Below are 27,798 nucleotides of genomic sequence, written 5' to 3'. Positions count from 1 at the left end.
AGGAGTCCTGGCCACCACTCACACCTGCTGACTGTCAGCTCCCTACAGTGTGACATGGCAGCAGACAGCGTTCTGCTGGCAGCCAAGCCAACAAAGCTCATTAGTCGCAAGGATCACAAGCAATAAAGAGACCACCAGTCACATGACTTGTAGCATTCAAAGCTTCTCCGAAGTGACAAGCAAGTATTTTCATTCAAGAAGTGGCCCAGAGGCCAACCATGCCCTGAAGAGAGGGGGCACAACCTCCCCAGCACACCAAAGTCTCTGGTACCCTTCACCTCATACATACCAAGTGGCAGCTCCCACTCCAAACCTGAGGGGCTTTTAAGCAGGCAGTACCCACAGAGAGCTCACCTTCCGGACAGCTCGAGGCAGATCTTGCTCTGTGGACACATCATCTGGTCCCACCAGCCCACAGTCAAAGAGGAAATCCACACTGGGGTTGATGTCTAGAGGGTCTGGATGGAAACACAGGCAGAAGGGCTCAGCTGAGACATCTCATCCTGGCCCCTGTGTTAGCCTGATCTTTACAGCAAAATGAAAAGGGAACACTTCATATCCTCTACCACTGCCTGGCACAAACTTTCAGCCACAGCCCAACAAAGGAAATATGGCTCTGGTAGACAGTGCTAGAATTTCTCAAAATAACCAGAACACTACATTTTCCTCTCTGACAGTATTTTGTTAATTTTTTAAACCTGAGGAACATTCCTCATTCCCTGATGCCAGGCCAGTACTGTGGACAGTCTGGCACAGGAACCTCAATTCTGTTGTTTGCTGCTAGCATCCTGCCTCAGCAGTGCTGTGCTCCTACAAGTCCCTGCCTCTTCTTCCACCCTCTGTTAACAGACACTCAGCAATTCTGCCATTTCTCAGGATGCCATGCCTTGTCCAGGTTTCTCGTCTTGCTGGATCCTCTGGAATCATCATTTATAAACACACCAGTGCTGCTGCCCTGCTCTTTGTGCTGTTAAAATCAGCTTCTCATTCCCTCTTCTTCAGGTCTTTTGCTCACAAAAGTTAAGTTCAGTCTGGACAAGCACACAATCTTTCAGAAGTGATGGTCTCCCCACCCCTGCTGCAAGCAGTCACTGCAGGGTTCTCACAACTGGTCAGTCAGATGGCATGGGGAGGTAAATGCACACAGCTGAAGGCAGCTGAGGACCCTCAGCAGCCCTGCACACCTGTGTCACCCTGCTCTTACTCTTAGGGAAGTCAGCCTCCAGGTCCTGGCCCGGCTCATCGAGGACATTTGCCATCTTGACAGCCATAGCCAACACATCGTCCCGGGCTGGTCCAAACAGATCACAGTCCTCCAGGAGACCCTCTGCACTCTGGTTACTCACCAGGTCTGAAACAAAAAAGTTCACTGTAAACCAAACTTTCTTGAAAGTTTTTTGTCTGTTTTCCCTGTGATAGTGGGAAAATGAAGTCAGGGTCCCTGTGCTCAGAGCAGCCCCACAACACCTGAGCTGTCCAGCTTTCCCTGGACAGCAAGACTTTGTCTTGCTTGATTGTAGACAAGATTGTCGTCTACACAACCACCATCACTGCAATTTGTAGGAATGCAGCTCTCAAGTAAAAAAACCTGCAAGACCAGGGCTGCATGCCTTTTGTAGCATGGAAGCTGCTTTAAGGAAGAATCTGAACAGCCACCTGAATAAACTAAGAGAGCTGCACATGTCCCACAAGACTGGCATCCCCAAGTGGGACAGGGGCAGACACTGCTCCCTGATGCAGCTCTTCCCTTCTGGTACCTCCTCAGCAGAAGCTGAGGACTTGCTCTTTCCTGCTTCCTTTATAAAGGCTTTGGAAGAGCCACAATCCTGGCAGGTGCTATAGCGCCAAGAGCTGGCAAACCCCACTTGATCCCAGCTGTTGCACCAGACCAAGCCATGGCAGAACCTACCACACAGGTCTGAGGAGGCTTTGTCCAGTTCCTCAGCCTCTGCAATCATCTCAGCCATGGCCAGGATGTCAGCCTCTAGGGGATTGGAGGGGATCTTCACCTTCAGTTCCTCAATGGTCTCCACAATCTTCTCTGTGCTCTCCAGTGTGGTGGGCAGGAACATTGGCACAGGCACCTGTAGACAGCAGCACACCAGGCAGAAAACTGACACTCAGTAGACTGACATAAAAGCAGAGGCAGGAGAAGAGCATGAACAGAGACGCAGGGAGACTTCAGCAAGGCAGGATCATAACAGTAGGAGATCATGAGCAGGTGAAGTGTACTGCTTACCGGGACAGGCATGGAGAAAGGCACAGGTACTTTCTGGCAGTACATATGCATAGGCACAGGCACGAAGATCGGGACGGGGATTGGCAACACAACCAGCTGGGGCTTCCAGTCAGCCTCTGACAAGAGCAAAAATACATCAGTGACCTTAATCCCCGAAGTTCCTCCACCCAGCTCTGCTGCATGCTGCCATGCCCCCAGCCATCCAGCACCACAGCCCTTCCAGCCACCAGCCTCTAGGACTCAGGAAGAGCTGGAATAGCAGCAAGTAAAGGCCAGCAACAAGAGAGGCTTGCCTTAGCCAGAAGTACAAATCCTGCTCTTACCCTGCTAAGAGCTTGCATATGTTACAGACCACACACACACACACCTAACAGGAACTAGAGTAGAATCTGTTTAGCAGACAGCCCTCAGACAAGCTAATGATCTCCAGAGGAACAGGAGCTGTCCCACAAGAGCTAGGATCATGCTACAGAGCTCTCTACATCTGTCTTTTTGCTGGTGATAGAAATGGGCTCCCTATCCCCAGCCCTGCCATGTGTGCCCTGCACCTGCACAGAGACTCCTCAGCATGGTGCCAAACACCTGGCCTGCTCTGTGCAGCATTTCAGGCTGGATTCACAGTTAGTCTGGAGCAAGGACATGCCACTTGCCTTTCCAAAAGGCCCCTATAATCCTACAGTTAGGTCTTGTTTTCCTACCTGTCTGACATCCTTTGGACTTCATTTCAAACTTGCAGGAGACACCCCGGTTCTGCATCAGTGGTTTACACATGGCAGCTTTGTTTTTCCGAGGGGTGGCTGGAACCAAAGGTGGGGTGGGAGGCGGCACAGCTGGAGGCGCTTGGGCTGAGGAGGCCTTTGTTGACAGCTGGGGAAATGCAGAAAGCCGAAGGTTGGTGTTCACCAGAGGCAGCATAATCTCTTCCTTACTACCGGAGCAGATGGAATGACTCCCAAAGCACCTCCTGAGTGGTGGTGCTTGGCAGTCCCCAACACACGGACACTCCCATGGTCAGGCTGTGATGAAGAACTGCCAAGCTGTTCCTGGCAGGCAGCAAGTCTGTGTGCTGCCTCTGTTGTGCCAGGGGTCTGGAAATGGTGGCTCCTGTCCATGGGGTAGAGGGGAACAGTGGGACAGCAACTATACCCAGACACAGGAAAGCACTGTTGAAAGATGAGCCAGTGCCACAGTGTCAGGATACTCTAGAGCTCATCATTGATTCCTGGGGAACAGTTATTCTTCTTGCTTGCAGGAGATAGGAGATAGGTTGATGCCTTCCTAGTAGTTCTTTTCATCTCCCACTACTCAGACATCTCAAAATGCATTGGTTGTAGAAGAATGAAATCTCCCTGAGCAATGGCAGAACCGTCCTCTCTTTGGGGACAGCCCCTTTTTCTTGCTAACTCCTACCTCCAATGGGTCTTACCATGTTAGTCTCTGCCTTCTGTGGGGAAGGGACAGCTGGTTTTGGCTCTGAAGTCTGACCTGTAAGAGAAAGCAACAACTCTTAAGTTCAAGAGCTCCTGGGCCAACATGTCCCACTGCTGGGACTGGAAGTGGAAGCAGCCAGAGAGCAGGGACAGGCTCCCCAGAAACTGCTCCTGGCCACTCCAGGAACAGTTAATGTTTCCACAATCTCTAGCCCTAACACCTCAGAAGACACTACAACTCCAAAACCAAGTTATTCCCATGTCATTTTGTGCTCCCTTACAGTCCACCCCTCCCCCATCACAGCAGGTCAGGAGAAATCCCAGCCCCTTGTAAGAGAGAGGAATCCAGGGCTCTAATCCCAGCTCTGCCTATTGGCTTGCTGTACCGAGCCATGGCCCCTCCCTGTGCCTCCATATCCCTGCAACAAATATCTTGGCAAAGTGCTTCGAGATCCCTAGGAAGAAGGTGACAGAGCTAGTAGCAGCATTATGAGAAGTCCCAGAAAGCAGAGAGACAGCTTTGCCCCAGCCCTAAGGATGCAGTCAATTCCCCTAAAGAAAGAGAGGATCACCTGCAGGTAAGAGGTGCATGTGGCAGACGCTGGGCTCAGGTGGTGACAGCATCACCCTGCCTTGGATGATAATTCCAGCTCATGTGCTCTGCAGAAAACCTGCACCCATCTCAAAGGCTGGTGAGCTAACAGAGCACCTTCATCCCAGTCTCCAGTGATCCCTGGTTACCCATGTGACTGGCAAAAAGAATTGCCTTCTACTGGTGGGCCATGCATGAAGGAGACCCCTGCAAGGACAGCAGCAGGTCCCAGCACCCAAAGGCAGTGGCGGGTCCATTCACAACTCCTATACACAGACAGGTCCTTCAGGAAAGACCAAGATTCCTAAAGGTCCGACACAGGGACATTCACACTGTGAAGACTTCCTCTGACCTGAGGAAATGCAGGATAATTCTTGTACAATTTGAGGCCCATCAGGCTCCACATGCTGACCACCCCAAGGGGCAACAGATAAATCCCAGCTGGCGGAAACTGCCTAGTCTGCAGCTAAGCACTCAGCCATAGGATCTGCAGCAGTCTCAGGGGCCAAGAACTCACCCTGACAACCCAAAGTGGATGGGCAGCAGGTCCAGGTAGGAAACACCAATGGCCTGAGTGAGAAAAGACAAGCTATAGCATATGAGCAGAATTTCTGCTGCAGCAGAATCTAAAGCAAATATGATTGCTCCACTGGTCAATGACATAGGACTAAAGAAAACAAGGTTCTCCTGCCATGTGCTAAGTGTCCAGGCTTCCAGGAAAGCTGCAGCTTTTTCTTTATTCTCATCCCAACACTAACAGGGAGCTGTCAAGGCACTGCCTGCCACAACTATGACTTCTACCCTCTGCAGCTGGACAGCCCAGTGTAGAGCCAGCTCCTCTTGGAAGCTTTTGGGCAGAGTTTTGAAGCAGAGGTTCCTCAATCCCACACTACATCAACTGTTCCCAGCAAGGGAACGTCTGCTTGTATGATCAGCTACAAGAACTCTCAGGATCACCAGACTGGCAGCAGCCACTGGATCACAGGAATTAATGGTTTTAGGCAATCACTGGGTTGCAAGAGAGTAAGCAAGAATAAGCAGCTCTGTCCAAGATGAGCCTGAAATCCAGGTAGTCCCTTGCAAGCTGGCAACACAACTGTCAGGTCCACAGAAGACCATGCAGAAGCTGGTCCCCTGAAATCCCCTGCACAGCACAGTTGGGCTGGAAAGCTCTCTGTGTAGGTGGATCCTGGCTTCAGCATCCTTCCTTTGCAAACTCAGCAGTCTGCCACAGTCCTGGGGCAAGGATGTCCACAGCTATCCCACATCTGGCAGGGGATTGGTGTGCCAGAGCATACAGAGGGCCCAGTGCCACCAGCAGCATCCACTAAGCACAGCAACTGCTGGGGCAGTCTGAAACTCATGCTCAGCTGAGCACTGATGACTGATGATGGGCTTTTCCTTGGCTCCCTTTAGTCCTTACAGGTTGGACACAGCAGACTTTCTAGGGGGGTCTCCAGAGACGTGGTGGAGGAGGCCTGAGACTCTTGTGGTTGTTGTTGGTGGTGAAAGTACTTCTTAGTCTTGTGGTCCATGGCTCCAAGGAGACAATGGATAAACAGTATGAAACATGCTTCCCTCTGCAGGCAGAGTTTTCCCACTGTGCCTGTGTCCCAAAAGCTGTGTTATAGATCTCTCAAAAGTGACATGCTTTGACAGCAGAGGACAAATGGAACAGCATGGCTGTGGAATCACTTGGTGAGCTACAGGAACCAGCATGTCACACACCTCTTCTTCTCTTGGGCAGCAGAACACTGTGAATCAAGCAGAATTCCCATGGGTACCTCTGTGGCAGCAGAATTCAACAGGTCCTTATCCAGGTAACTCCAGTGTGCTGCCACTTGAGCTGTCACCTCCCACAGCCTGTTATGGAGTGTGGCCTTTGGAAGGCAGGTTGGGCTTCCCCTAGCTGGGAGAACCTGCCTGAGCAGCAACGACACGTGGAGCTTCCCCTGTTCTATGATCAGTGGACTACGGTCAGAGGAGGAACCTCAAGAGTCTGAAGATGGAGGATGAGGTCTCTCATGTGAAGGTCCTTGTCTTGGTTTCCCCTCCTTGAGACACCCTAGCCAGGGTTTTACACATCATGAAATCCCAGTGAGGCCAGCAAAGCCCTGAACCTGTGATGCAGGTGTGTTGAAGCTTGATGCACTGCAACAAGTCCCACCATTAGCTGCAAACACTTTAACTATATCCCCCAGGTCACCCAGGAGATCGTGGCCTACGAATGACCAGGCAGAATGAGACTGCAGGTGTCCAAGGGCCAAGCGATGTCTTGTCACTGTCACTAGGAGCACTTTCCATCCTGAGGGATCCCAAAGCACTTTGCAATCTTCCATAAGGAACTGGTTCGAGTTAATGATAGGAAATGGGGCAACAGGCAGCGAAAATCTCCTCTCCAGCTGGAACTCCATGGATGCAGAATGGGATTATCTGGGACACAGGGTTGGCAACTCCCCAAAGTGAACTGCAGTGAACTTTGGGTAAGTGGTAGGACTCCAATCTAACATCCAAGACACAGTGCCTCCAGCAGCTCAGTGCTCCCTCAAGACCGTTTTAGGTTCAGCTCTGGCTGAAGGAGAGCCCACCTACAGCATCACCAGCACCACTTCCTGCAGCACCCTTCTTTGTCCTTGAATGTTTCCCATCCAAGCACTGACCTGGCCCAATCCAGATTAGTTTATGAGATCTGAGAAGGTCACAGCTCGGAGGTGGTGTGGGGCTGCAGGTGGATTGTCATGCCAAACCACGCTGTCCCCTAACCCTGTAAATCGAGCTCTCCGCTGGCAACTTGAGGATGTTAAATCCCTGAGTATCCTCGCTAAGAGTGTGAGCTACAGGCAGCACGCTGGCACCGGCTCCTCCCGTCTGGGCCCTGTGTGTCATAGAACCATAGATGTTAGAGATGGAGAAGCCCATTAGGTCCCACTCCGTCCTTTCCCCCCCAGGGGCCAGTGCAGGATTGTTCCCTAGCGTCTCCTCCAGTCCTGGGCAGGCAGCTTCCACCCCCTGCTCTTGAGTCTTCCCTGTGTCTCTCACACTGAGCTATGCAGGTCCCCTCCCTCCCTCCTACTCACTGTTCAGCAGGCTCTCGGGCCCCTTCTGCGTGTCCAGGTTGGGCTGGTTCTGTTGATTGTAAAATCGCAGCAGACATTGCTGGTTGCAGAAGTGTTTGATTTGCCCCCGCCAGTGGATGGTTTCCAGCAGCTTCCCCTGACGCTTGCAGGCATGGCACCGAGCTGCCTAAAGCCCGCATCAGCAGGAGAGAAACAACGAGTAACTAACCACACCCCCTCCGAGTGCAACACAACTCTCCAGTGAAAGGTGCACATCGCAAGGTGCAGTGAGCTTCCCCACAGCAGTGCCCTGCCAGTGCCAGCCAGGGACTCCAGCGGTGCGAACTTCTCACAGCAGCACTGGCCGCGGATCCAGCACTGTGAGCTTCCTCAGTGCAGTGCTCTGTCTGGCAGGATCAGCTGGGGACTCCAGCTACGTGAGCTTCCCCGTAGCAGTGTCCCGTCATTGCCAGGCAGGACTCCAGCAGTGCCAGGTTCTCCGCAGCAGTGCCAGCCAGACTCCAGCAGTGCGAACTTCCTCAGTGCAATGCCCACTTATTTGGGTGCCGTGCCCACCACAGCACTTAGCACAAGCTGCCAGTGCCAATACTGACCTTGAAGTACCAGAGCAAGTATTTGCTTTTGCAGTCTTCACTACAGAAGTCCCAGGTGCTGCCCTCCAGCTGCTCGGTGACCGCCCGCTGGCAGGTCTGAGAACAGTAGGTGCAGGTGATGCAGCACAGGCCCAGGTTCTTGGTGAAATCCTGTTTGTAAAGAAGCACACACCCTGCGGAGAAACAATAGGAGTGAAACCTTCCCAGGATGAACTGGGGGCCTCCCTGACCCAAACATGACCAGAATCCAGGTCTGCGGAGACAACAGAGCACACGCAACACACTGTAGGGAACAATCCAGCACTGGCCCCTGGGGCTGGGATAAGATGGGACCTCACGGGGACTTGCCATCTCTCACCTCCATGCTTCTAGGAAGAGTCTGACTCCAACCTCCTGTGTGCAGGAACCCAGCAGGCAGGGCAAGGCCAGGTCAGGCCAGCCCAGACGCAAGAGCGTAGAAGTGCATGATGACAGGAGGAGCGGAGCTGCCACCTGCTGTCTCCCCAGCCCCCAGAGAGAGAAAAGCTGTGAGAAGGCCCTCCCCAAGGACACAATGAACGGTAAAGATCTTGCCCTAGGGCCTGGCTGGACAGCAAGCCATCCCCACAACAGTCCTCCCTTCACTGCATGGCAAGGCTCTTGCCCCAGGGCCTGGCTAAGACAATCTCCCCTCTGTTCCTCTCCATGATCTCTTCTCCTCCCCCAGCATGGGCTGGCATGGGGGCTCTGTCTCTCCCATGCCTTCCCCAAGTACCTTCGCTGCAGAAGTTCTTCTCCACTCCAGAGAAACGGATCTTCTCATGCAGCAGCTTCTCCTGCTTGCAGTGTTCACACTGAGACACCACCCCACGCAGCCGCTTGAAGTCCTCACAGCAGTCCTTGCAGCAGAACTGATACACCTTGTCCTGCCAAAGAGACCACAGCCAGGTCAGCCAGGCTGACAGGAAGTTCCCACACTGCTCAGAGAAGCAAGAGAAAAGACTACAGAGCTGAGTTGAGTCCCCAGCTCTCCTGGCACAGGATTTGGCAGGAGTGGTCTCTTCCTGCCCTTCTGACATCCTGCTGAACATCAGGACTGCAGCACTCAGCACAGTCTCCAGGCACATCTCTGCAGCTAAAGCATTCAGAAGACTGGCACACGAGGAGCTCTGCTTGAGAGCAGGGAGAGGAAGTACCCCAGAGGTTCTCAGTAGTGCTGGCCTCCACCTCCACATCCCCCAGGGGAAGTCCTCACCTGCCAGTCTAGGATCTCCGGCTTCCCGCTGAACAGATTGTGACAGTAATGGCAGTTGAGGTGGATCCCACCTTCTGGGCTGGTGCGCTGCAGGAGACAGAGACAGCTCATGGAGGGAGAGCAGCAGGAGGGCAGCAGGCTGCTGCCTCACACTGCCACCACTGCCACCTCCTTCATGGCCTGCAGCCTGCCTGGCCCCCTCGGACCTGCTGCCACTGTGGGGACTCAGTCAAGTCCATCACATCATGTCTCAAGCTCCTGGAGAGCTGATTCTTGAGAGCAATTTCACTTTGCTTCCAGTGTGCTGGGTCCAGCTCTTCTCAGGAAGGCAAGCTTTCATCCAAGCTGCCATGCCACTGGATTTGAAAACGTAAATGATGAGGGCTCTGCTACCTCTTCAGAGGATTTCTCTAAAAGTGCTCGGTTTCTACTTTCAAGATAATGCAACTTAAGAATCCAGCCAGCCTCTTATCCCATTTTCTGCTAGATTAATCGGCTAGATTAAACAGCATTTGGTCTCCTGTCCACAATGCATTTAGCATTTGGTGTCTTATCCACAAGGATATATTTATCAATAAAGTAATTTCAGGTTTTCTTTCTGATAACCTCAGATAAGACATTCTGCAAGTACCTCAGTACAAACGTTTTTAAAGCCCAAATTTAATTTTTGGGTTTTTTTCAGAATACTTCAAAATTTTATTCAGCATTGAAAATCAAGTGGACATTGAAGAACAACCTTCCTCTATGTGCATCATTCTAGGTAGCTCTTTTGCTCCCTGGCCCTCAAACATTAACTCTATGTTTACCTGCTTTTACTTGCAATAAATTATTCCTTTTAATAGGAATGTGGCTGTAAACTGAAATGCTCATACTGAATAGTTTATCTGCTGTAATTCTACAGCCTTTTCAAAATCCTTACTTTCCCAAGATTTGCATCCCCACACCACCTGAGTAAGGCTGGCACAGGATCTTGCACTGAAACTGTTTAAGCACACATTAGGAGGAATCAGCCTTGTCAATCAATCTAATTGCTTTGCTTTCTGTGACCACCCTGAATGCAGCATGGGCCAACACTTCACCAGTTTTTGTTTCATCTGCTAAATTTCACCATGCTTACTTTGACTTTAATGTCAAATGATTCATGAGGATCTTCAAGTTCTGATCCTCTCAAGAAACCATCTTGAAACAATCTGTTCAGTGTCTTTTCTTTGACAAGTGTGTTCTGAGATCTACCAGCAAGACAGTTCCTACTCCAGGTGATGCATGGGTTTATTTATATGTTTACAATGCTGATTTTACATGGCAATATTTCAAGTTAGGTGAATTAATGAAGTCAAAGTTGGGAAACGGGGAAACACTGCAACCACTTCTAAAATGGGTAGAAATGAGGACCCTGGAAACAACTTAACTGTGCCGTGTGTGTGAAGATTGTGGAACAGATCCTTTCAGAAGCTGTGCTGAGGCACAGGGAGGACAGGAGGTGCCAACACAGCCGGCACAGCTGCACCAAGGACAAGTCCTGCCTGACCAACCTAGTGGTCTTGCTCAGTGGAGTGACTACATCAGTGGAGAAGCAAAGAGCTATGGGTGTCTTCTCTCCGGATTTCTGTAAAGCCTTTGGCACAGTTCCCCACAACATCCTTCTCTAAACTGGAGAAAGATGATTTGATGGCTGGACTGTTTGGTGGATGAGGAATTTGGTTGGATGGTTGCATCCAGAAGGTAGTGACTAAAGGTTCAATGTCCAGGTGGAGATCAGCAACAAGTGGTGACCCTCAGGGGCTTGTACTGAGACCAGGACTGTTTCATGTCTTCATCAAGGACACAGTGGATTGAGAGCACCCTCAGCAAGTTTACAGGTGATACCAAGCTGAGTCCTTCAGTTGAAATACCTGAGGGACAGAGTGACATCCAGAGGGACCTGGACAAGCTCAAGCAGTGGCCCGTGGGAATCTCGTCAGGTTCAATGAGGCCAAGTACAAGGTGCTGCAGCCGGGGCAGTGTAACCCCAGTATCAGTCCAGGGAGATGAACAGGGAGAGCAGCCCTGCTGAAGATTTGGGGGTGCTGGTGGATGAGAGGCTGGACAGGACCTGGTCTCACAGCCCAGAAAGCCAAGTGTGTCCTGGGCTGCAGCAAAAGCCCTGTGGGAGGGGATTCTGCCCCTCTGCTCCACTCTGGTGAGACCCCACCTGCAGTGCTGCCTCCAGCTCTGGGGTCCCAGCACAGGAAGGACATGGACCTGCTGGAGCAAGTCCAGAGGAGGCCACAAAAATGACCAGAGGGTTGGAACAGCTCTCCTATCACGAAAGGCTGAGAGCTGAGATTATTCAGCCTGAAGAAGGCTCTGGGGAGACCTTACTGTGTGTGGCCTTTCAGTACTTAAAGGGCTTATAAGCAAGATGGGGACACACATTTTAGCAGAGCCTGTTGCAATAGGAAAAGGGGTAATAATTTTAATCTAAAAGAGAGCATATTGAGATTAGCTATAAAGAAGTTTTTTTACAATGAGGATAGTGAAACACTGGCACAGGTAGGTGCCCTAACCTTGGAAATATTCAAGGTCACCTTGGACAGGGCTTTGAGCAACCTGATCTAGTTGAAGATGTCCCTGCTCACTGCAGGGTAGGTTGGCCCAGATGACATCTAAAGGTGCCTGTCAACCCAAACTGTTCTATGATTCTAGTCTTATGACGTCTACAATGCTAAAAGCTCTATAGCTACACTATTCACACTGTTTGTGACCTCAGTAAAGGATTACATCAAGGATTCATAAAAAACCACAAACAAACAAACAAACAAAAAGAAACTCACCAAAAAAACTCAACCTACCAAATGCTTCTCCCCCCCAAAAAAACCCCCAAACAAGCCAAATCTCAAAATTAAATACTGCAACTGCTGGTAACTAACCCTTACCTCTAGGTTGTCTACATTTTATTGGTTGCCCAATACATGTCCTGGCATAAGTTTCTCATGTCTTCCTGGCTGTTACTTTGTTCTTTGACAACTGTACAAAACTAATATTCTTGAAGTTGCCTATGGACACCACAGACATCTCACATATGCTGAAACTTAACATCAGAAGATTAAAAATCACCAGTCAAGGATTTGAGGATTATTAAACAAGAGGTATCCAGGCCTGCTAGTTATAAATTTTTAAACAACACATCCTGAAGACTTACATTTCTCAGTGACACCTGGCTGAGAGAGCAGCTCCGCCCTTTTCCACCCAGCTATCAGGTGGGCACTTGTGCTTTGCTGACTTACTTGTGCATTTGCTTGTGCTCTCATAAGGCCACTCTATCTCAAACCACTCATGCAGCACAGCTCTGCACTGCCATCCTGCTGGGCATAACCTGATAGACAGGAGTGAATTACAGCCCATCTTAGCCAAATGGAGGACGGGGGAGACAGGGCCAAGACTGGGATTTGAGCAATAACAGTCACTGCAACTCCTGTGCTCCACAGGGTTTCTTAGGAACCCTCCCTGAGGAGCTCAAGGAAGGTGCAGCCTCTGCTTAGCGTGAAAGGAGGCATGAGCTCCATGGCCCAGCCCAGCATGAAGGGTATTTCAGTACCTGGAATTTGGTCCAGCAGCTGGGACTGCAGAACTGGTAGACAACACGGTCTGTCTTGTTGTAATAGCAGGGTTCAGATAAACTCTTTCTGCAGAAGCTGCAGGGTCTAGGGGGACCTGATGAAACAGACAGGAATTAGTGAGGGCAGCAGCACAGGATGTTGGACTGGATTCTGAAGATGGCATGTAAGCTACTCGCTCATCATCAGTCTGTTAAGCTATTATCAAAAAGCAAGGGACAAGAACACCAGGAAACTAAAAGCACCAGATTCTGCTAGGACAGAAATGTTAAACAGATGGAGAGCAGAGTGGTTCAAGGAAGTGACCCTGGCTCTAGGAATTAGGACAAAACAGGCTGCAATACTTGACTTATTCCTGGACCCCCAGTACACCATGTAATGGAAAGGACAATGCCAACACAATCCAGCACTACAACTGCTCCCTGCATTCCCAAAAACAGCAATGTACACTGCCCTCTGTATTAAGACATCTACATGCTGCAAGGGTTTCTCCCTCTGCACTTCCACTTGTCTCACTGGACTCTTCCGCCAGGCTTTTACCTTCTTTTCAGTCCCATCCAGAAGTAATAAACAATACCAAGGAAGGAATTAAGAGTAGAGAGGTGATGATTCCCTCTACACAGGTGGTCTTACCAACTAGGCCTGACTGCTTCACTTTGTGGGAGGTAGTGCAGCAAATAGAGCAGAACAGGCCCATCTTGCCACTGCGATCCACGTTGGGCAGCATGTCAAAGTTCTTGCACAGCGTCTTGCACCACATGCAGGGGTAGACCCGAGTGTTCTTCTGCAAGGAGAGAGCAGAACAGAGCTTCCAGGAGACCATCACTGCTGGCAAGGTCCAGCTACTACATCCCACCCCACTGCTGTATCCACCACAGGACTGCTCTCCTGCAATGACCACCTGATGCCAGGGACAGACAGGTTCACAGTCTGCAGATTCAGGTGACGGTGGCAAAAAAAAGCTGTCTTTGGCACTTCAGCTTTTCATTTCAAGGGCAGCCTGGCAGGAATACAGAGTTTGGCAATCCCTTCCAACACATTTAAGTGAAGACTGCTCAGGTGACAGAGGAACATATCCAGCCCAGCTTTAGGGAGACATCCAGAAGCTAGTCCATGCTAAGTGCATATACCAGTGTCACTCTACCATCAACTCACTGACTTTCTGACCCATGCTTGGGTCTATGGTGAGCCCTATGAAGATTAAATCAATTCTGTTTGCCTGCTTCAGAGTTCTCCCATGCAATCTTTTAACTGCTTTGACAGCAATAAAAGACCAAAGGGATTTGAGTCACCTGCCATTTAATAAAATGCTCTGTGCTACACCAAGCAAAGTTGCTGTGTGCCCACAGAGAACCCCCCCCCACCCCAGGCAGCTGCCCACACATACCTTCTTGTAACTGTTGAGACAGGCAGAGTTGCAAAAGCGTTTTTGCTGGCCTTCATGGAAGAGGTATTCCAGGGGCAAGCCCTTGTTGTAGATATAAAGTCCACAGTTGTCACAGCAGTTTGTTTTCAGCCCCTTGGTGGCCCGGAACTTGGTGAAGCAGGCGTCACTGCAGATGCGGTGAACCACACTCCCATTGCTGACCTCATGCTGGATCTGCAGAGACATCACTGCTGTCACCCCCAAAACCGCCATGGGCCTCCTTCCAATGCAGCTGTACCACTACAAGCACAGCCCTTGGGATAACAGGCACTAAAACTCTGGGCAGTGCCATAACGGAAGCTGGTGTGGACTTGGGGTGGCGTCCCTTGCCAAAAGTCAGAGGAGCAGCTGGGAGATCAAAGTGGCAGGAAGCAGTGAGCCTCAGGACAAGGAAAAGCTTGGGAGTGAGCCCAAGGCAGCTCAGGAGCTGAGGCCTCATACCACAGGAAAACCTGACAAATGGCTGGTCTTGACCAAGACTAAGTGCTGCGTGTCCTAGGCTCTTCACCCAGGACATGGGAAGGACAAGGGATTTGTTTACCTCGCCAGGTTTGTGGCAAACACTGCAGCGGCTGGTGTCCGAGGCATCTGCAGACTGAGGTGCTGGTCTGTGCTGCTGGGCCTCGTAGAGGGAAAGGCAGACAGAGGTGCAGAACTCATGGAAAGAGCCACCTGAACCAATCTGGGCAACCACAGAGTCCTTGGTGTTCCAGATCTCCCTGGGGATCAGGAGGGGATGTGTTAGTTCACGGACATGTGTATCCTGCCACAAAGGGATAGGATGGCTCACTGCAATGCACAGGACTTTCTGGTGTCTCAAAAAGTTGGCAAGAACTGTCTCACAGCAGTTTCTGTCCTGGCCCAGGGGAGCAGTGTCTGAAGACAGAGCATGCAGGAGGTTGTTTTGAGGAGAGGCTGAAATATGGGGCACTAAGTCTGGGGACAGGCAGGGAAAGTGAGAATGTGAAGGGGGTGTAGGGAGCATGGGATAGGCAGTGTGTGAAAGAAGACATGGGGCAGCAGCTGGCAGTGGGCAGGAGTGATGTGGATAAATGAGGGCCATAGCAAAGGGACTGGCGGGAGAGCTGTGGAGCAGGTGAGTGGGGTCACAAGCATGGAAGCACTGAGGAAAGGGGAATGAACACACACTTTTTGCAGAAGGTGCATATCTTCTTGCCAGGTGGTTTTTTAGAGAAGGTGGTGAGACAGGAGCTGGAGCAGAAGAGCTGAGGAAGCCCTTTCCGCTGGTAGGCAGTCTGGCCCTTCTGCAGCGGGGTCCGGCAGTTGGCACACGTCATTTTGGTGAAGGTGGAGCGGGCGGCTCGCTGGGCCATCTGAGTGCGCAGGGACATCCGAGTGGAGCGCCGCGTGCGGAAAGGAACGAAATCCTCATCGTTGGGATCATCCACCATTGCATCAGAGTCTTCGTCAGAGACTGGAACTGCAAAGCAGCAGAGGAAGATCAAAAACGCCCTCATTAAGGAAGTGAGAAACTCTGCTGTGAGACACATGCTGGGATTTTCTGAGTCACCTTTCTAAAGTCCCTCTACGTACTTTGTTCCTGTCTGGGTGGAATGATAAAGGAACCCTTAAAAGAAATTCTGTTGTAACTGGAGATGAATCAAGAGGTGTTTAAACAAACCAGGCTTAAATACAATTCCTGTCTAGGAAATCATGATATGCCAAGATAGAGCAGGAGCCCAAAGTGTGAACTTCTACCCTGTAAGAACTGTTAGACCTGAAAGGGAATGTGCTGATCACCAGATTCTAGCACAGGCAGGCAGTAAAGGAGCAACACACAAATACTAGGGAATAGCAGAGTGACATTCAATATCTCAAAGAACAGACACTTCAGGTACTTCTCCAGGAAAATCTCCAAGATGCAACCTTCCTTCAGACAGCCTGCTCTCATAGAGAGAAAGGAAGAAAGTTCCTGGGTGAGAAGATGGATTTCCTGGGAACACCCCCAGATCTCATTCTGTTACTTAGTGCTTGGTGCCTACACACCACTGTAAAAATACTACAACACCCCCTGTTCTGACCAAAGTGCCCTCAGAAAGCAAGGCAAGTACCCCAGGATAAAGACTTGTGAGCTGAAAGGACCTGTCCTGTGTAGAAGGGACGTCTGCATGGAAGTTCCAGAGTTCCCACTGTACTCACACCATGAACTATGTGCCCACAATGCATCTGGGCCATTCTCTCTGGCTAAAAACAGGGATTGGCCAACTCCAGTTACTCACTGCTCTCAGAGGAGTTCACAGTTTCAGGCCTGGCAGTTTCTGATCTTCTGGGTCGTTCGCTTCTTTTCTGCTCCTAGAAGACATTCAGAAAATAGTTAGGCTAATTATCAGCTAGGACAACCATGGACAAATATCTCAGATTACAGTGAAGTTCCAACTTCTGGGATTTGGTTTCCCAATACCTAGGCTGAAAACAGACAAAACTCCATGGATACTTGATCAGAGCTGGCAAGACAGAGGAGAGGGGGAAGTAGGCTTATGAGAATGACATTTCAGCTGAGGGTAGGAGGGATACACTGAAGCCACATTACAGCATAGTGGCAGTGAACAGGGATCATTCTGTCACAGAAGTCATGCAAACTCCTTTCCAGAGGGTTGACAAGACAGCCAGTGTCCCTCACAGAGTCTGACAACAGCCAGACATGCTCTATGCTCCTGTATCATACATACTTGACTGCATTCTCCTCACCTTCTCAGCTGGCAGCTCACTTCCCTTCCCAGACAGGCTTTCTCCTAGAACAGAAGCACAGAAGAAGCTTGCATGTAACATCTTGCTTTTCTCCAACAGAAGACCACAGGTGTTCTCCAAATGCAGCAAATAACCGACCTTTGGGTCAGTCAGCACATGAAGCCTCAGCCTGTCCTGGCTAACAAGTACAGCTCTGGTGGTGGAAGGCTCCTAAACCCACCACCTGTAGTTGCAAATCCAAACGCACAGCTTGGGAGGAGCCCTGTAAGGGGGAGACCTCCCTGCATGGACAAAGCAGGCTGGGTGGGCAGTTACCTCCAACTGCTTCTGACCACGACTGAGCATCTCCTGGGGATGGCCAGCCTGGCCAGAGGAACTTTGCCTATTGAAAACACCTGCTGGTGATCCTCAGTTCCAGCAAAGACTCCAGCAATGAAGAGCATGAGCTAAGCTGATGTACAGCCACAGCTTTACTAGGGAAGCTCCTTGCTTCCACAAGCACCAAAAATCAGTTAAAGCCATGAAAGCCAAAGCAAGAGCTTGTGCACACCAGAATATTATTCCCTTTACACAAGAGGCTTTACCCAAATCTAGACCATCAGAAGAGTTGGCTATTTCCATAGCAGGGAATGAGCTGGAATGCAGAGCAGACTCCAGTTTCAGCAGTGTGTAGCTGGATGACCTCCTGAGCAAAAGCAAGCCAAATTCTGCTAGGGCAGCAACTTACCTGTTGGTGGTAAGGCTTCCTGTGCTTTGAGTACACTGTTTTCTTTATGTGAATTCTTTCCATTATCATTCCCTTCCTCTGAACAGTTTTCTTCCACAGGCTCAGGGGGCAAAGCTGCAGTTCTGTTGTCTGGGCTTAGTTGCACCTCCGCCTCCCCTGCCAGCCCTTCCCTCTGCACAGGCGAGTTTTTCCTTGGTGCCTTCAACTTCATTTTCTTTGTTTGTTTAAGACTGAGTTGGGGTGGGGGCACTGTGGGACTTGAGGACTGTGCTGTGGTTTCTTCCATGCCCTCAGCTGGGGCACTGCTGAGGTCCCTAGAGTCAAGGGGTTGTTGGGCCGATTCAGGGACATTGTCACCAGACAGTGCAGGAATAGCAGCAGCACCATCTTCCTTTATATCCCCAGAACACTGTTTTGGTGCATCCTCCCCTTCTTTCCCCGTTTCTGGACCAACAGCTTCTCTAGACAGGGCAGTGGAGTCTGCCAGCCCCCCCTCCACGTCCTGGGAAGGTTGTGCCTTACACAGCCCATCCAGACCTTCTGCTTTATTTAGTTCCACCAAGTCAGAAGTTTTACCCAAATCATCTAAGACACCAGGTTTCTCCAGCATATCCAGTACACCAGGTTTATCTAGAACACGGTCATTTGATTTATTTAATTCAGACACGCTGTCTGCTTTCACTACAAGGTCCAAGTCCTCATCTGCAGTCATTTGCTTGGATTGATCCCAGCCAGGGGGCTGAAGAACTGAAGCTTCCTGGGTAGAAGCTGTTTGGGAGCCCAGGAGATCTTCACCAAACTCCATGTCAGCAGGGAGATCACCAATGAGTGGTTTGTCAGGCAAGGACAGGGGGTCCAAAGATCCTGAAAATTCACTGGAATCCATTTAGAAGATGGCAACTGGAAATGAGAGAGAGACTTGCAAGTTAATGAAAAGCAGTCTAACATAGAACATGACCTGTCCACTCTTTTGAACACTGCTGGAGTAAAACAAAGCCCAGGAATGCTGCCAGGCCATAACCAGGATACCAGACACCAGCACGTGAACCACCTCTGCTTGTGAGGGTACAAAAGTCAGCAGCAGGATGAAGTAGTCTGCTATAACAGACCTTTGGGAACTCTACAGCACTCACACACCTCACCACGGCACAGCAAAGAAACTTGCTTATGCTAAATGACACCCTGGGGTATCAGAAATGGCTCAAGCACCAATTCAGGAGGCTCCCCACCAATGTTCTGTGGTAATATCCCCAGCCCTGCCTTCTTTTCTATCCAAATAATATGTTCTGTCCTTTCTCCTGATCTGTTCTTATGGATCTAACACATTCTTAATTTTTAAAATACCTTTTTTCTCTTAAACATAGAGGCAGAAATAACTCCTTTCAAGCCCTGAAGTGTGAGTCTTAACAAGATACAGGATGACAACATGCATTAATCTTGTCAGAGGACAGATATAAACAATGTTACAGTATAACTACAGCTACTGCATAGCCCCAAAACTACGTAGGTTATTATTCAGAAATGGAACAATTGGAAAAGCTTTAGTTAGAACTAGGAGGAGTTGTGGAGAGTGGCAAGAAAAAAGGTGGAAAAGCTCTGATGTTAAAAGCAGTCATAAGAACAAGCAGCAAGATAGACACAAGCATGCAATTCAGTCAGGAAAAAAGACCAGGGTGACTTTGCAGGGCACAAACAGTGCACTTGAACAGGAAGGTGTGATGCAGACTGCCAACCTCAGAGAAAAAGTTACAGCCCAGCTCCTCAGGGTTGACATTATCATAAGACAGAAAGGTCAAGACTTCGAGATGAGGCAAGTAATATGGTCTAAAACTGAATTATACCCCAACAAGGAGATAATGGTTGACAAACCCGAAGAGGGAAAGGGAGAAGGAGCTGGAGTCTGCAAGTGGTAAGGCAGTGTAAGACTTGAAGTAACATCATGTCCCCAAACAGGCTCTAAGTAGACATTATAAAAAAGGCACTAGAATCAAATGATGTGGCAACAACCTACCCCTCCCTATTAGAGTAATTCCAATTCTAAATTTAGCACTGTTTTAAGCCCTGAATGAGAAGACACGGTACTTTTGTTTATTTGGGCTTACAGTGGGCATAACTCATCTATATGGAGGAAGCCTAATATAATTTCACCGATGATGAAACTGTTTAACTTTTTTATATCCTTCCCTCTGAAAGGACAACCAAGCTCCCACTCACAAATGGTATGCTCAGAAGTAAACAGAACATACTTGGACAGAGACTGTACCCAACTTCTGAAACTTAGACAAGCAGGAATTTAAAGAAATCATACCTAACAACTGGATTTCAAAGCCACTGTCTCCGTATTTTATCTAAATACACAGTAATGTTTTCTGTTTCCTGGTGGCAGATAAAGCACTGTTCCCACAATCACAAACAGAAAATAAAGCAAATGTAATCTTTAGAAATGCTCAGCAAGTTTCACCCCTAGAGACTTTGATGTTTCTGTTCACTTTTAGTTACAAGATGAGACAAAACTTTTAGAATAAGCCAATTCCAGAGCAATACAGGATTTAATACATGTTTTAGGTTGGCTGACAGAAATAAGAACAAAGTAAAACAGAAACAAAGACATCTGAAAGAAAGGTCCTAAGGATTTGAAGCAGATGAGAACCCTCCCAAGATGATAAACATGTTTTTTTTTCTGCTGCTCAGAATATGAACAATGTCTCCTGCTCAAATACATCCCCCATCCAGTTTCACAGACAGACAGCAGACCCTACAATAATAAGCAAAAAAACTTCAAGGAATCCAGATGAAGAAGGAAAATTTATTAATAGGTATACTTAACAGAGCTAACATACCCCTCAGAATTACTTCAGACACTTTGCACAAGTTTGCAATGGACCACTAAGGTTCAACCACCACTCCTAAAGCATTTCCCACTTTCTGCTGGCCTAGTCTTTGATTGGTAGAAACAGACCCTGGAAACATTTGCAGCATAAGAAGTTAATTTGGGCATTCCCTCTCAGAGTATAATGCAAACAACAATCTACGAACCTGTCCTGTAACTCACATGCTCTACAAGTGGACCAAAGGCATCTGGTTTAACAGTGTACACCTTAACACTGCTTTCAACTTTCACTTTTTGTTTTTGGGTGATACAATGCAAGACAAAACTTTGACTTAATGGCAATGTCCTTGACAGAAAAGTCTGAAAGAGAACAAGTATTCTACAGATTAAGGCAACTCCAAACTATCAGGATGTGGCTGGGACAGACCTTTCTGCAGAGGCAGGGCTGCAGTAAGAGCACTCACTCACATGCTCTGTTTGGAATCACAGCCCCTGGTGCTCCAGGTCCTGTCCCCTCTCATTAGGTCTGTCTGAATCCTCCCAGAAGAACAGCTCACACATTCTGGAGAAGAAACCAAAACTTCTACTTAGGATATGCAAAGCTAAGGACTGCAGCAGTCAGTCCAATGACAGGACCGAGTACTCGAATATCCTGTTGCTATTCACACCAAGAATGGATACCTGGGGAGAGAGTGTAAGAAACACAACTAACAGGATGCTCCTCTTCAGCACATCCTCCAATCAAGGACTCAGCTGCTGAAGAACCAATTGGCTTGAGCTGCACTGACAATGTCCCAGTTAAGAGTTTGTACTGGGAAAATCCTCTATGAATCTGCCTAATCCCACTGGGAACCAATTTATACTTTGGACCTCCTAAAATTCCAGTGGTTTTAAATCCTACAGCTTTACATTTAGTTTTTAGAAGTATTTTCCTTTTGTTTATTTTCAACCTGCTGCAGCAGAGCTCCAAGGTGACACAGGGCAGGTGAATGCCAACTCTTGATATGTTTAAAAGAATCTGGGAAAGCTGATGGAGTTAAGAGTTGAGGCTAGACCTAAGGTGACACTGACCAACAGTCTGAGTGAGAAAGAATGGAATGTCCCTGACAATGAATTCTTTATAGTGGCTTTCAACCACCAGCTGATAAGGATGAGGAAGGCAGCTCTCAAAACAGGAAAGAACGGTATTTTCCAGCTCTGTGGGTTGCTCTGAAGTCAAACTCAATCTGAAGAAATTAGAGCTGCTCTGCTGCAGCAAGGTAAGAAGCTCTACTTCTGTCTGCCCCAGGCAGTCAGATTTGTCTGGGCCTTCTGTTGAGCTTCACAGTGAGTTAAGCTGCAAACAGAGCGTGCACTTTATCTCTGCTAGAGTCTTTTCTCACTTTCTACAAAAGAAACAGAATAGCTTATTGTTTCTGGCAGGTGCTGAAATGATCCACCACAAGTCATCACCTCTCTCATTCCAGGACCAGCTAATGCACAGCTCAGTCACCAGGTTTGGTAACTGGTCTGCTCAAAACCTTCCTCTTTTCCAGCCATGTAACTGGCAGCATGGAGAGTACAGTGCAACATGTGGCCAAACCACGAGGAGGCAGTGGGCTGAAATCCTGCACTTAGCAGCATATGTAACTGTTCCATTTGGGAACTCCTTACTTAGGAGTAAGTATTCCCTGGAGTATTCAGTAAGAGATATACTCTTGGGAAGAACAAGTTGAAGGAGCAAAGTCTCTTGCACAGCAGTCCACAGCAGAATGCTTCTCAGGTAGCAAGTAAGCATTTCCAAAGACATGATGGGACAGCTGAGGGTCCTCCCCAAGTGTGCAGGACTGGCACAGAACACAACACCGGCTGCCAAACCCAGTACCTCTGACTACCAGACCTGCCCAGCTCTTTCTGCCAAAGAGGGGCACGTGGGATTTTCTCTCAGATCTGGAAGCTCAAAGTGCAACATCTCTGCCTGGACACTTAAGCACATCCAAGTGACTACCTGGGACTTTATCCAGCTTATTAAAGACATAAGTGGTGCTGTAACTCAGGTAACCATTAGCAGGGGAATATGTGGCCTACCTACAGAAATGAGGATCCACCATCAAACATTTAATTAAAAACAGACAGCAAGAAAAAATGTGGTTGCTACTCCCTCCCAATGAAGAGAACATCTCAGAAGTCTTTACAGCCCACAAAAAATCCCACAGCCATATAGTTACTGCTTTCCTCTAGCAAAGGAACAGCAACTGCTTGAGTATCTGTCCTGGACTTCTGATCATGGATGTGTATTCAGATTTTCAATACTTTTGAAGGCTGAAGGATTATCTTTTTCTCTATTAGAGATCCTTTGAAATATGAAAATAATTAACTAGTAACTACAGAAGACACTTAAGTCAATATTTCAGCCATCTCCCATCTACAAGGTCTACAAGACGTAAGATGAGCTCTGGAAGAAGCTTCTATTTTTTTGTGCCAAATTTTTTTAATAAACAGAAACACTCCAGATAGTATTTCTCAACAGAAACAATAGTGTCAATACACAGTTCAATCAATAAAATTAAGAAATTAAGAAAGTAATATCATGTCCTACCAGCATGGTTTCAGTCAACATAGCTTCATTAACAATATTATACTTTGAGTGATGAGTACAGCAGAAACCAACTACTCTGCTGTGATTTATCTGAGTTTATCTGGACAGCTGTTAGCATTCTAAATTCAAGCACTGCAAACCTTTATTACGTATTGGCTAACTCAAACACAAATGAATTTACAAAATATCACCAGTAAACTAAGCACACTACTATGGACCATGCTTCAGTCCTGTCAAAATTCTCCATAAAGGAGCTGAAAAGATTTTGCTGTTTACTAGTGTTTTTGGAAAGGCAGCTCTCTGAGCCGCAAACTCAGTCTTCAAAGAGCACAAAGCCCACTTGGTGACATTCAGTACAGTGCTACTTGCACACAGTGCCATGTTACACCATCACTGTCTCATTCTTGGCTACTGTCTATAATAGATAACTGTTATTGGAAGAGTTGAGATGTTTCAAATAAAAAAAAAATCTGACACAGTAACACAAGAATCCCACTGCTTTATGAACAGCCATGGTTTGGAAAACACCCTCCAGTGCTAAACCTATTTTGTTCACTGAAAAGAAATGGTGGTGGGACATGACCCCTCTCAAAAAAATCACAAAGATCTACAGCAGACGATTCCTTAGAGATACAGACAGGTGCACACAAGGACACAAAAAGCTGGAAATCAAAGCTGGACAAGCTCATAAACACATGATTAAACAACTGACCATGGATCTGTAAGCCCTCTGTGACTTGGAGGTTTTACATGCAGTGACTCACTCCAAATCAGCCACAGCTCTTGCAGATGTCATTGGTCAAGTCCTTGTGCTTTGCAGGCAGGGTTTGGTGGATGTTGTCTCACCTCCAAATGTACTATTGGTTCTCAGTCAGTGCAAACTGCAGCAGCTTTCACCACATCCCCTTCAGGCCAGTCTTCACGTGTGACTGGGACTGTCTACACAACAGTAACTGGTACACAGGAAACAAAAGGGCCTTTCCAGAATTTCACCAGCAGCATCAAGACTCGACCAATTCTTTTTTTATAGTTCCAAAGCCAGGAAAGAAGACCACCACCAGATTTTACTACAGTGGGAGTCCCATCTCAGGGCTGCAGGCCTCAAATGTAGTAGCACAGTCACCCTGAACCCAGAAAGCCTAAATCCTTCAGTACTGAACAGCTGGTGCTGCAAAACACAACCACAAGTCTCCTGTAAATTCTTCAAGGGCAGGAATGACCAAACTGGATTCTGAGCTTGCATTCCAGAAACTACGCCTCAGTTTCAAGAAAGTGCAAGAAGGACAAATTTCAGAGATCTCACAGAATTGCCTGGAATCAGGTTTACCAGGAGACTCCCTGCAACACTTCAAATATAACTGACAACATTCCTCAATCTCAGCATTAGCTGCTGCTATCCATAGCAGTAAAGGCTAAGACAGGCAACAGGAGCATCCTCATCCAGTCAGAATGCCATCCTGGCAGCAGTTTGAAATGGCTTGGATCCCTTCACATCTTGTAAGACCAGGATCTCCCAAAGCACTAAATGTCAAGGTTTTGCAAGAGAGAAAGGACTAACAAGTGTAAGTACACCCTTAGCAGCAATGCTATCTGGAGAGCAATTCAGCTTCAAGAACCAACTCCACTCAGCGATCAAGTCCAAGAGAAAATTCTCCAAAATAGTGTTAAACACAATGGAAGGGGGTGAGTGGGTAAAAAAGCTTTGGAAGTACTACCAGAAGCACAACAAAAAAGGCTCAGAAGTACAGCATGCTTGAGCAGTGTGTGTCCAAACTGCCTTAATGATATCAAGATAATGATTAAAAAAAATAGAAGACCTGGAAGTGGTAAAAAACAGATGGTCATCAGGTCTCTCTACCTGTTGCCCAAATGCTGCAGGAAGGCAACAGAACACCTGACAAAGTGTTCTGGCAGGAACAGACAGCTGGAGAGGACAGCTGCATGGACAGCAGGTGACTCTCCAGAGGAGTGCTGCAGCCTGAGAATAGGCCACAGACTCCCTGGAGGACCTCAAAACCCAACTGGACAAAGCCCTGAACAACAAGGCTTTGAGTCAGCTTTGCTGTGAGCAGGAGGTCAGTTGGACCAGACACTTCTAGAGGTCACTTACAACCCAAATCTGTCTGTGGTTCTGTGAATAAACCTTACTGCACAGGGAAGAGAGAGAAGACAAAAGGGCAGGGTCTCTGAAAGGATGTATCTTTGAGGGCAAAACATGTAATTCTCCTTAAGAGGCCTTGCAGAGCCAAAATACTGGAAACACAGTGTGAGCTGTCTCCTCTGCTTCACTGACAGTCCCAGATCCCTCTGCAAGGTGCTGGAAAGGGATCTCAGCTCTGGGAGGACACACCTCACATGCAGCTGTTCAAACTGGCCCTGGGTAAGGCTGTGCTGAACAGTATTTCACCCCATCTAGAGACCAACTCCTGTCCCATTGGGCTGCCCAGGGCTGGGCCAGCAGAGCAGGCTCACAGCAAGTGGCCAGGAGACAGCACCAGAGCCCACGGCCAGCAGGACTGGTGAGGATGGTCTCAAACACTGCCATTTCCTGACATGTACCATCAGCAGAGGTGATGAAGATGTTGAGGTGAGGTGAGATGAAGGTGAGGAAGAAGTTAATAAAACACTCTATTGAGACTAAAACACAAATCCAGTAAAATCCTGCTAGCACTGCCTTCGCTAAACTAACAAACGTGTTGTCACAGCTATAGCCTATTCCATACTTCCTTTAGACTGCTTTGACCACAACCCTTCTGCACCAAGGCTTCTGCCAGCACATCTGTGTCCATCACAGTTGTACATCTCAGCATCACTGACCACAAGACATCCATAAAGATATCATACAAGGGGCTTTGCCACCTTAGTGAGGCTATGAGCTCAGCCTAGGTCCTTGCTCTAGCTGCCAGAGATGTGGAAGAATCTGGTGTTGCTGTCATCCTCCAAAGCAAGGGCACTCACAGTGAGAGGGATGTGAGCAGGTGCAGAGAGAAAAAGAGGTTGTGTAAATATGCACTATGGAGCTGGAAGGCTCAGGTTAGTCATTACAGCTCTGTAGGCTGTGGATATTCCTTTAATAAAGCTGAGCTCACAATAACAACAGGGCTATGCTCTTATCACCAGCTTTGATCCCAGGCTAGACAGGGTTAGGTAAGAAAATGCAGATTAAAAGTTTTCTTGGGGATTGCAGCTGAAATGAAAAGGAAAGAAGTTACAGTCTAGAACAAATGCCATACCTGGAAGCACAGCAGAAGAGGAGAGCACAAATGAAGCGGCACTCATCCTCAAAAAATGAGACTCCAGGAACCATCCCTCAGCACTCAGCTGAAAATCCTATCCGCCACCATCACCTGACACAGACCATGTCCAGCGCTGCCTCTGCCCACACCAGCATGTCTGACTGCCAGGGCCTTTTCCCATGCCAGGCACACACCACAGCCAGCTCCCTGCCTCACCAGGCCTGCCTCCACCTCTATGAAACACACAGGATGTACTTGATGCTCTGCAGGGCACCTTGCTGGCTACACTGCCCACATGGGGAGGCTTCAGCAGACTGGGGCCTCCCGCAGCAGCTCAAGGCAGCTTCAGCCCCGTGGGGCTGCACCTTTCTCTCATGGGGCCAGATCCTTGGGAGCAGCACATGGTGTCCAGGGATACACACACCCATCAGGCCTCAAGGAGGCCCAGACTCCCTCACACACAGGGGGAAGGCTGTCGCAAAGGTTGTCCAGTTCACTGAGAAGCAGCTGCTGAACCCCACAGACTTTGCTCCTGCGTGTGGTAACACCATAAAGGCTGAGCCCCTGGGGACACAGGGAGAGCCGAGACCGGGCAGGTGCCAGGGCAGAGCTTGGGGCAGAAGGTGCCAGGGCTGTTTGCTGCCACTGCACAGCCCCTCAGCAAGGACAGGCCTGGCTGGGCTGAGGACTCCAGGGCGTCCCAGGAGCCATGAACCCCGGGCCCAGCCTGTGCCCGGGCACTGACATGGCTGGGGGGCACAGCCAGCCACAGTCCCCCAGAGGGCTGCCTCCCGTACCTCCCTGTGCCAACCCACACCATGGATGGGGGTCAGGCTGGGGCTCCCCATCCATCGCAGGAGGAACCCAAAGACCACCTCCCACAACAGGGGCAAGGATCTCACTGGGGTCTCCATAGAAGCAGGGTGGGAATGAGGGTCAGGCTGATGGGTTCCTCAGCCACAGCGGGGGGAGCCAGAGCTCAGAGTCCCTCCCCAAAAGGCATAAGAATAGCACGACCCCCACCCACTGCAGGGGAACGGGGTGCGCTCTGCACTGAGTCGGGGATGGGGGTCACACAGGGGCTCCCCATCCATCCTGGGTAACTCCAGAGACCACCCCCCTCCAGAGCGAGGGCCGCACAGGGGTTTCCATGGAACCGAGGCGGGGATGGGGGCCAAGCAATTCCCCAGCCATGCCGGGAGGGGTGCAGAGACCACCGCCTCCCCCGCACCGCAGAGCAAGTCGCGTTAGGGTCTCCATTGGAGTGGAGCTGCACCGCGGTGGGGGTGAGGCTACGGCTCCCCATCCATCCCGGGGGAGCCATAGCGCACATCCCCCATAAGGGTCGCACAGGGCTCCCCCCTCCCCCCCCGGGACCCGCCGCAGGGCGCCCCCAAGCGGCCACCACGGACTGGGGGCGAGCGGCACCGGCCACGCCCCCTCCCGGAGCGTCGGCCACGCCCCCTCCCGCAAGGCGCGCGCCCCCCCCCTCCCCGGGGGGGGCTCACCCACCCCCGGTACCCGCGCCGCA

At 49.3% G+C, this 27,798-nt stretch overlaps 1 protein-coding gene across 5 annotated transcripts in view; it reads right to left on the bottom strand.

The window, feature by feature from the left end:
- The window catches only part of ZMYM3 (zinc finger MYM-type containing 3), a 33,071-nt gene that overhangs the window by 4,221 nt on the left and 1,052 nt on the right, over positions 1 to 27,798 (bottom strand). For 3 of the 5 annotated variants that reach the window (XM_058848094.1, XM_058848096.1, XM_058848093.1), the window contains exons 2-19: positions 17,624 to 18,523; positions 16,897 to 16,940; positions 16,428 to 16,500; positions 15,337 to 15,628; positions 14,729 to 14,906; positions 14,149 to 14,361; positions 13,395 to 13,545; positions 12,743 to 12,858; positions 9,166 to 9,252; positions 8,686 to 8,836; positions 7,932 to 8,104; positions 7,339 to 7,504; positions 3,666 to 3,724; positions 2,938 to 3,106; positions 2,240 to 2,355; positions 1,910 to 2,084; positions 1,205 to 1,351; positions 355 to 458 (exon numbers count right to left, since the gene is read on the bottom strand). In XM_058848094.1, the coding sequence (XP_058704077.1) occupies positions 355 to 458; positions 1,205 to 1,351; positions 1,910 to 2,084; positions 2,240 to 2,355; positions 2,938 to 3,106; positions 3,666 to 3,724; positions 7,339 to 7,504; positions 7,932 to 8,104; positions 8,686 to 8,836; positions 9,166 to 9,252; positions 12,743 to 12,858; positions 13,395 to 13,545; positions 14,149 to 14,361; positions 14,729 to 14,906; positions 15,337 to 15,628; positions 16,428 to 16,500; positions 16,897 to 16,940; positions 17,624 to 18,509 (3,300 nt within the window). In that variant the 5' untranslated portion in view covers positions 18,510 to 18,523. Of the gene's footprint in view, positions 1 to 354; positions 459 to 1,204; positions 1,352 to 1,909; positions 2,085 to 2,239; positions 2,356 to 2,937; positions 3,107 to 3,665; positions 3,725 to 7,338; positions 7,505 to 7,931; positions 8,105 to 8,685; positions 8,837 to 9,165; positions 9,253 to 12,742; positions 12,859 to 13,394; positions 13,546 to 14,148; positions 14,362 to 14,728; positions 14,907 to 15,336; positions 15,629 to 16,427; positions 16,501 to 16,896; positions 16,941 to 17,623; positions 21,351 to 27,798 lie in introns of those variants that run through there. The other 2 variants (XM_058848095.1, XM_058848097.1) reach the window with 2 other exon arrangements.

The sequence above is a fragment of the Poecile atricapillus genome, chromosome 12, assembly GCF_030490865.1.
Source record: "Poecile atricapillus isolate bPoeAtr1 chromosome 12, bPoeAtr1.hap1, whole genome shotgun sequence".
NCBI classification, from domain to species: domain Eukaryota; kingdom Metazoa; phylum Chordata; class Aves; order Passeriformes; family Paridae; genus Poecile; species Poecile atricapillus.
The sequence above is the reverse complement of the archived record's forward strand: the minus strand, read 5'-3'. Positions and strand labels throughout refer to the sequence as shown.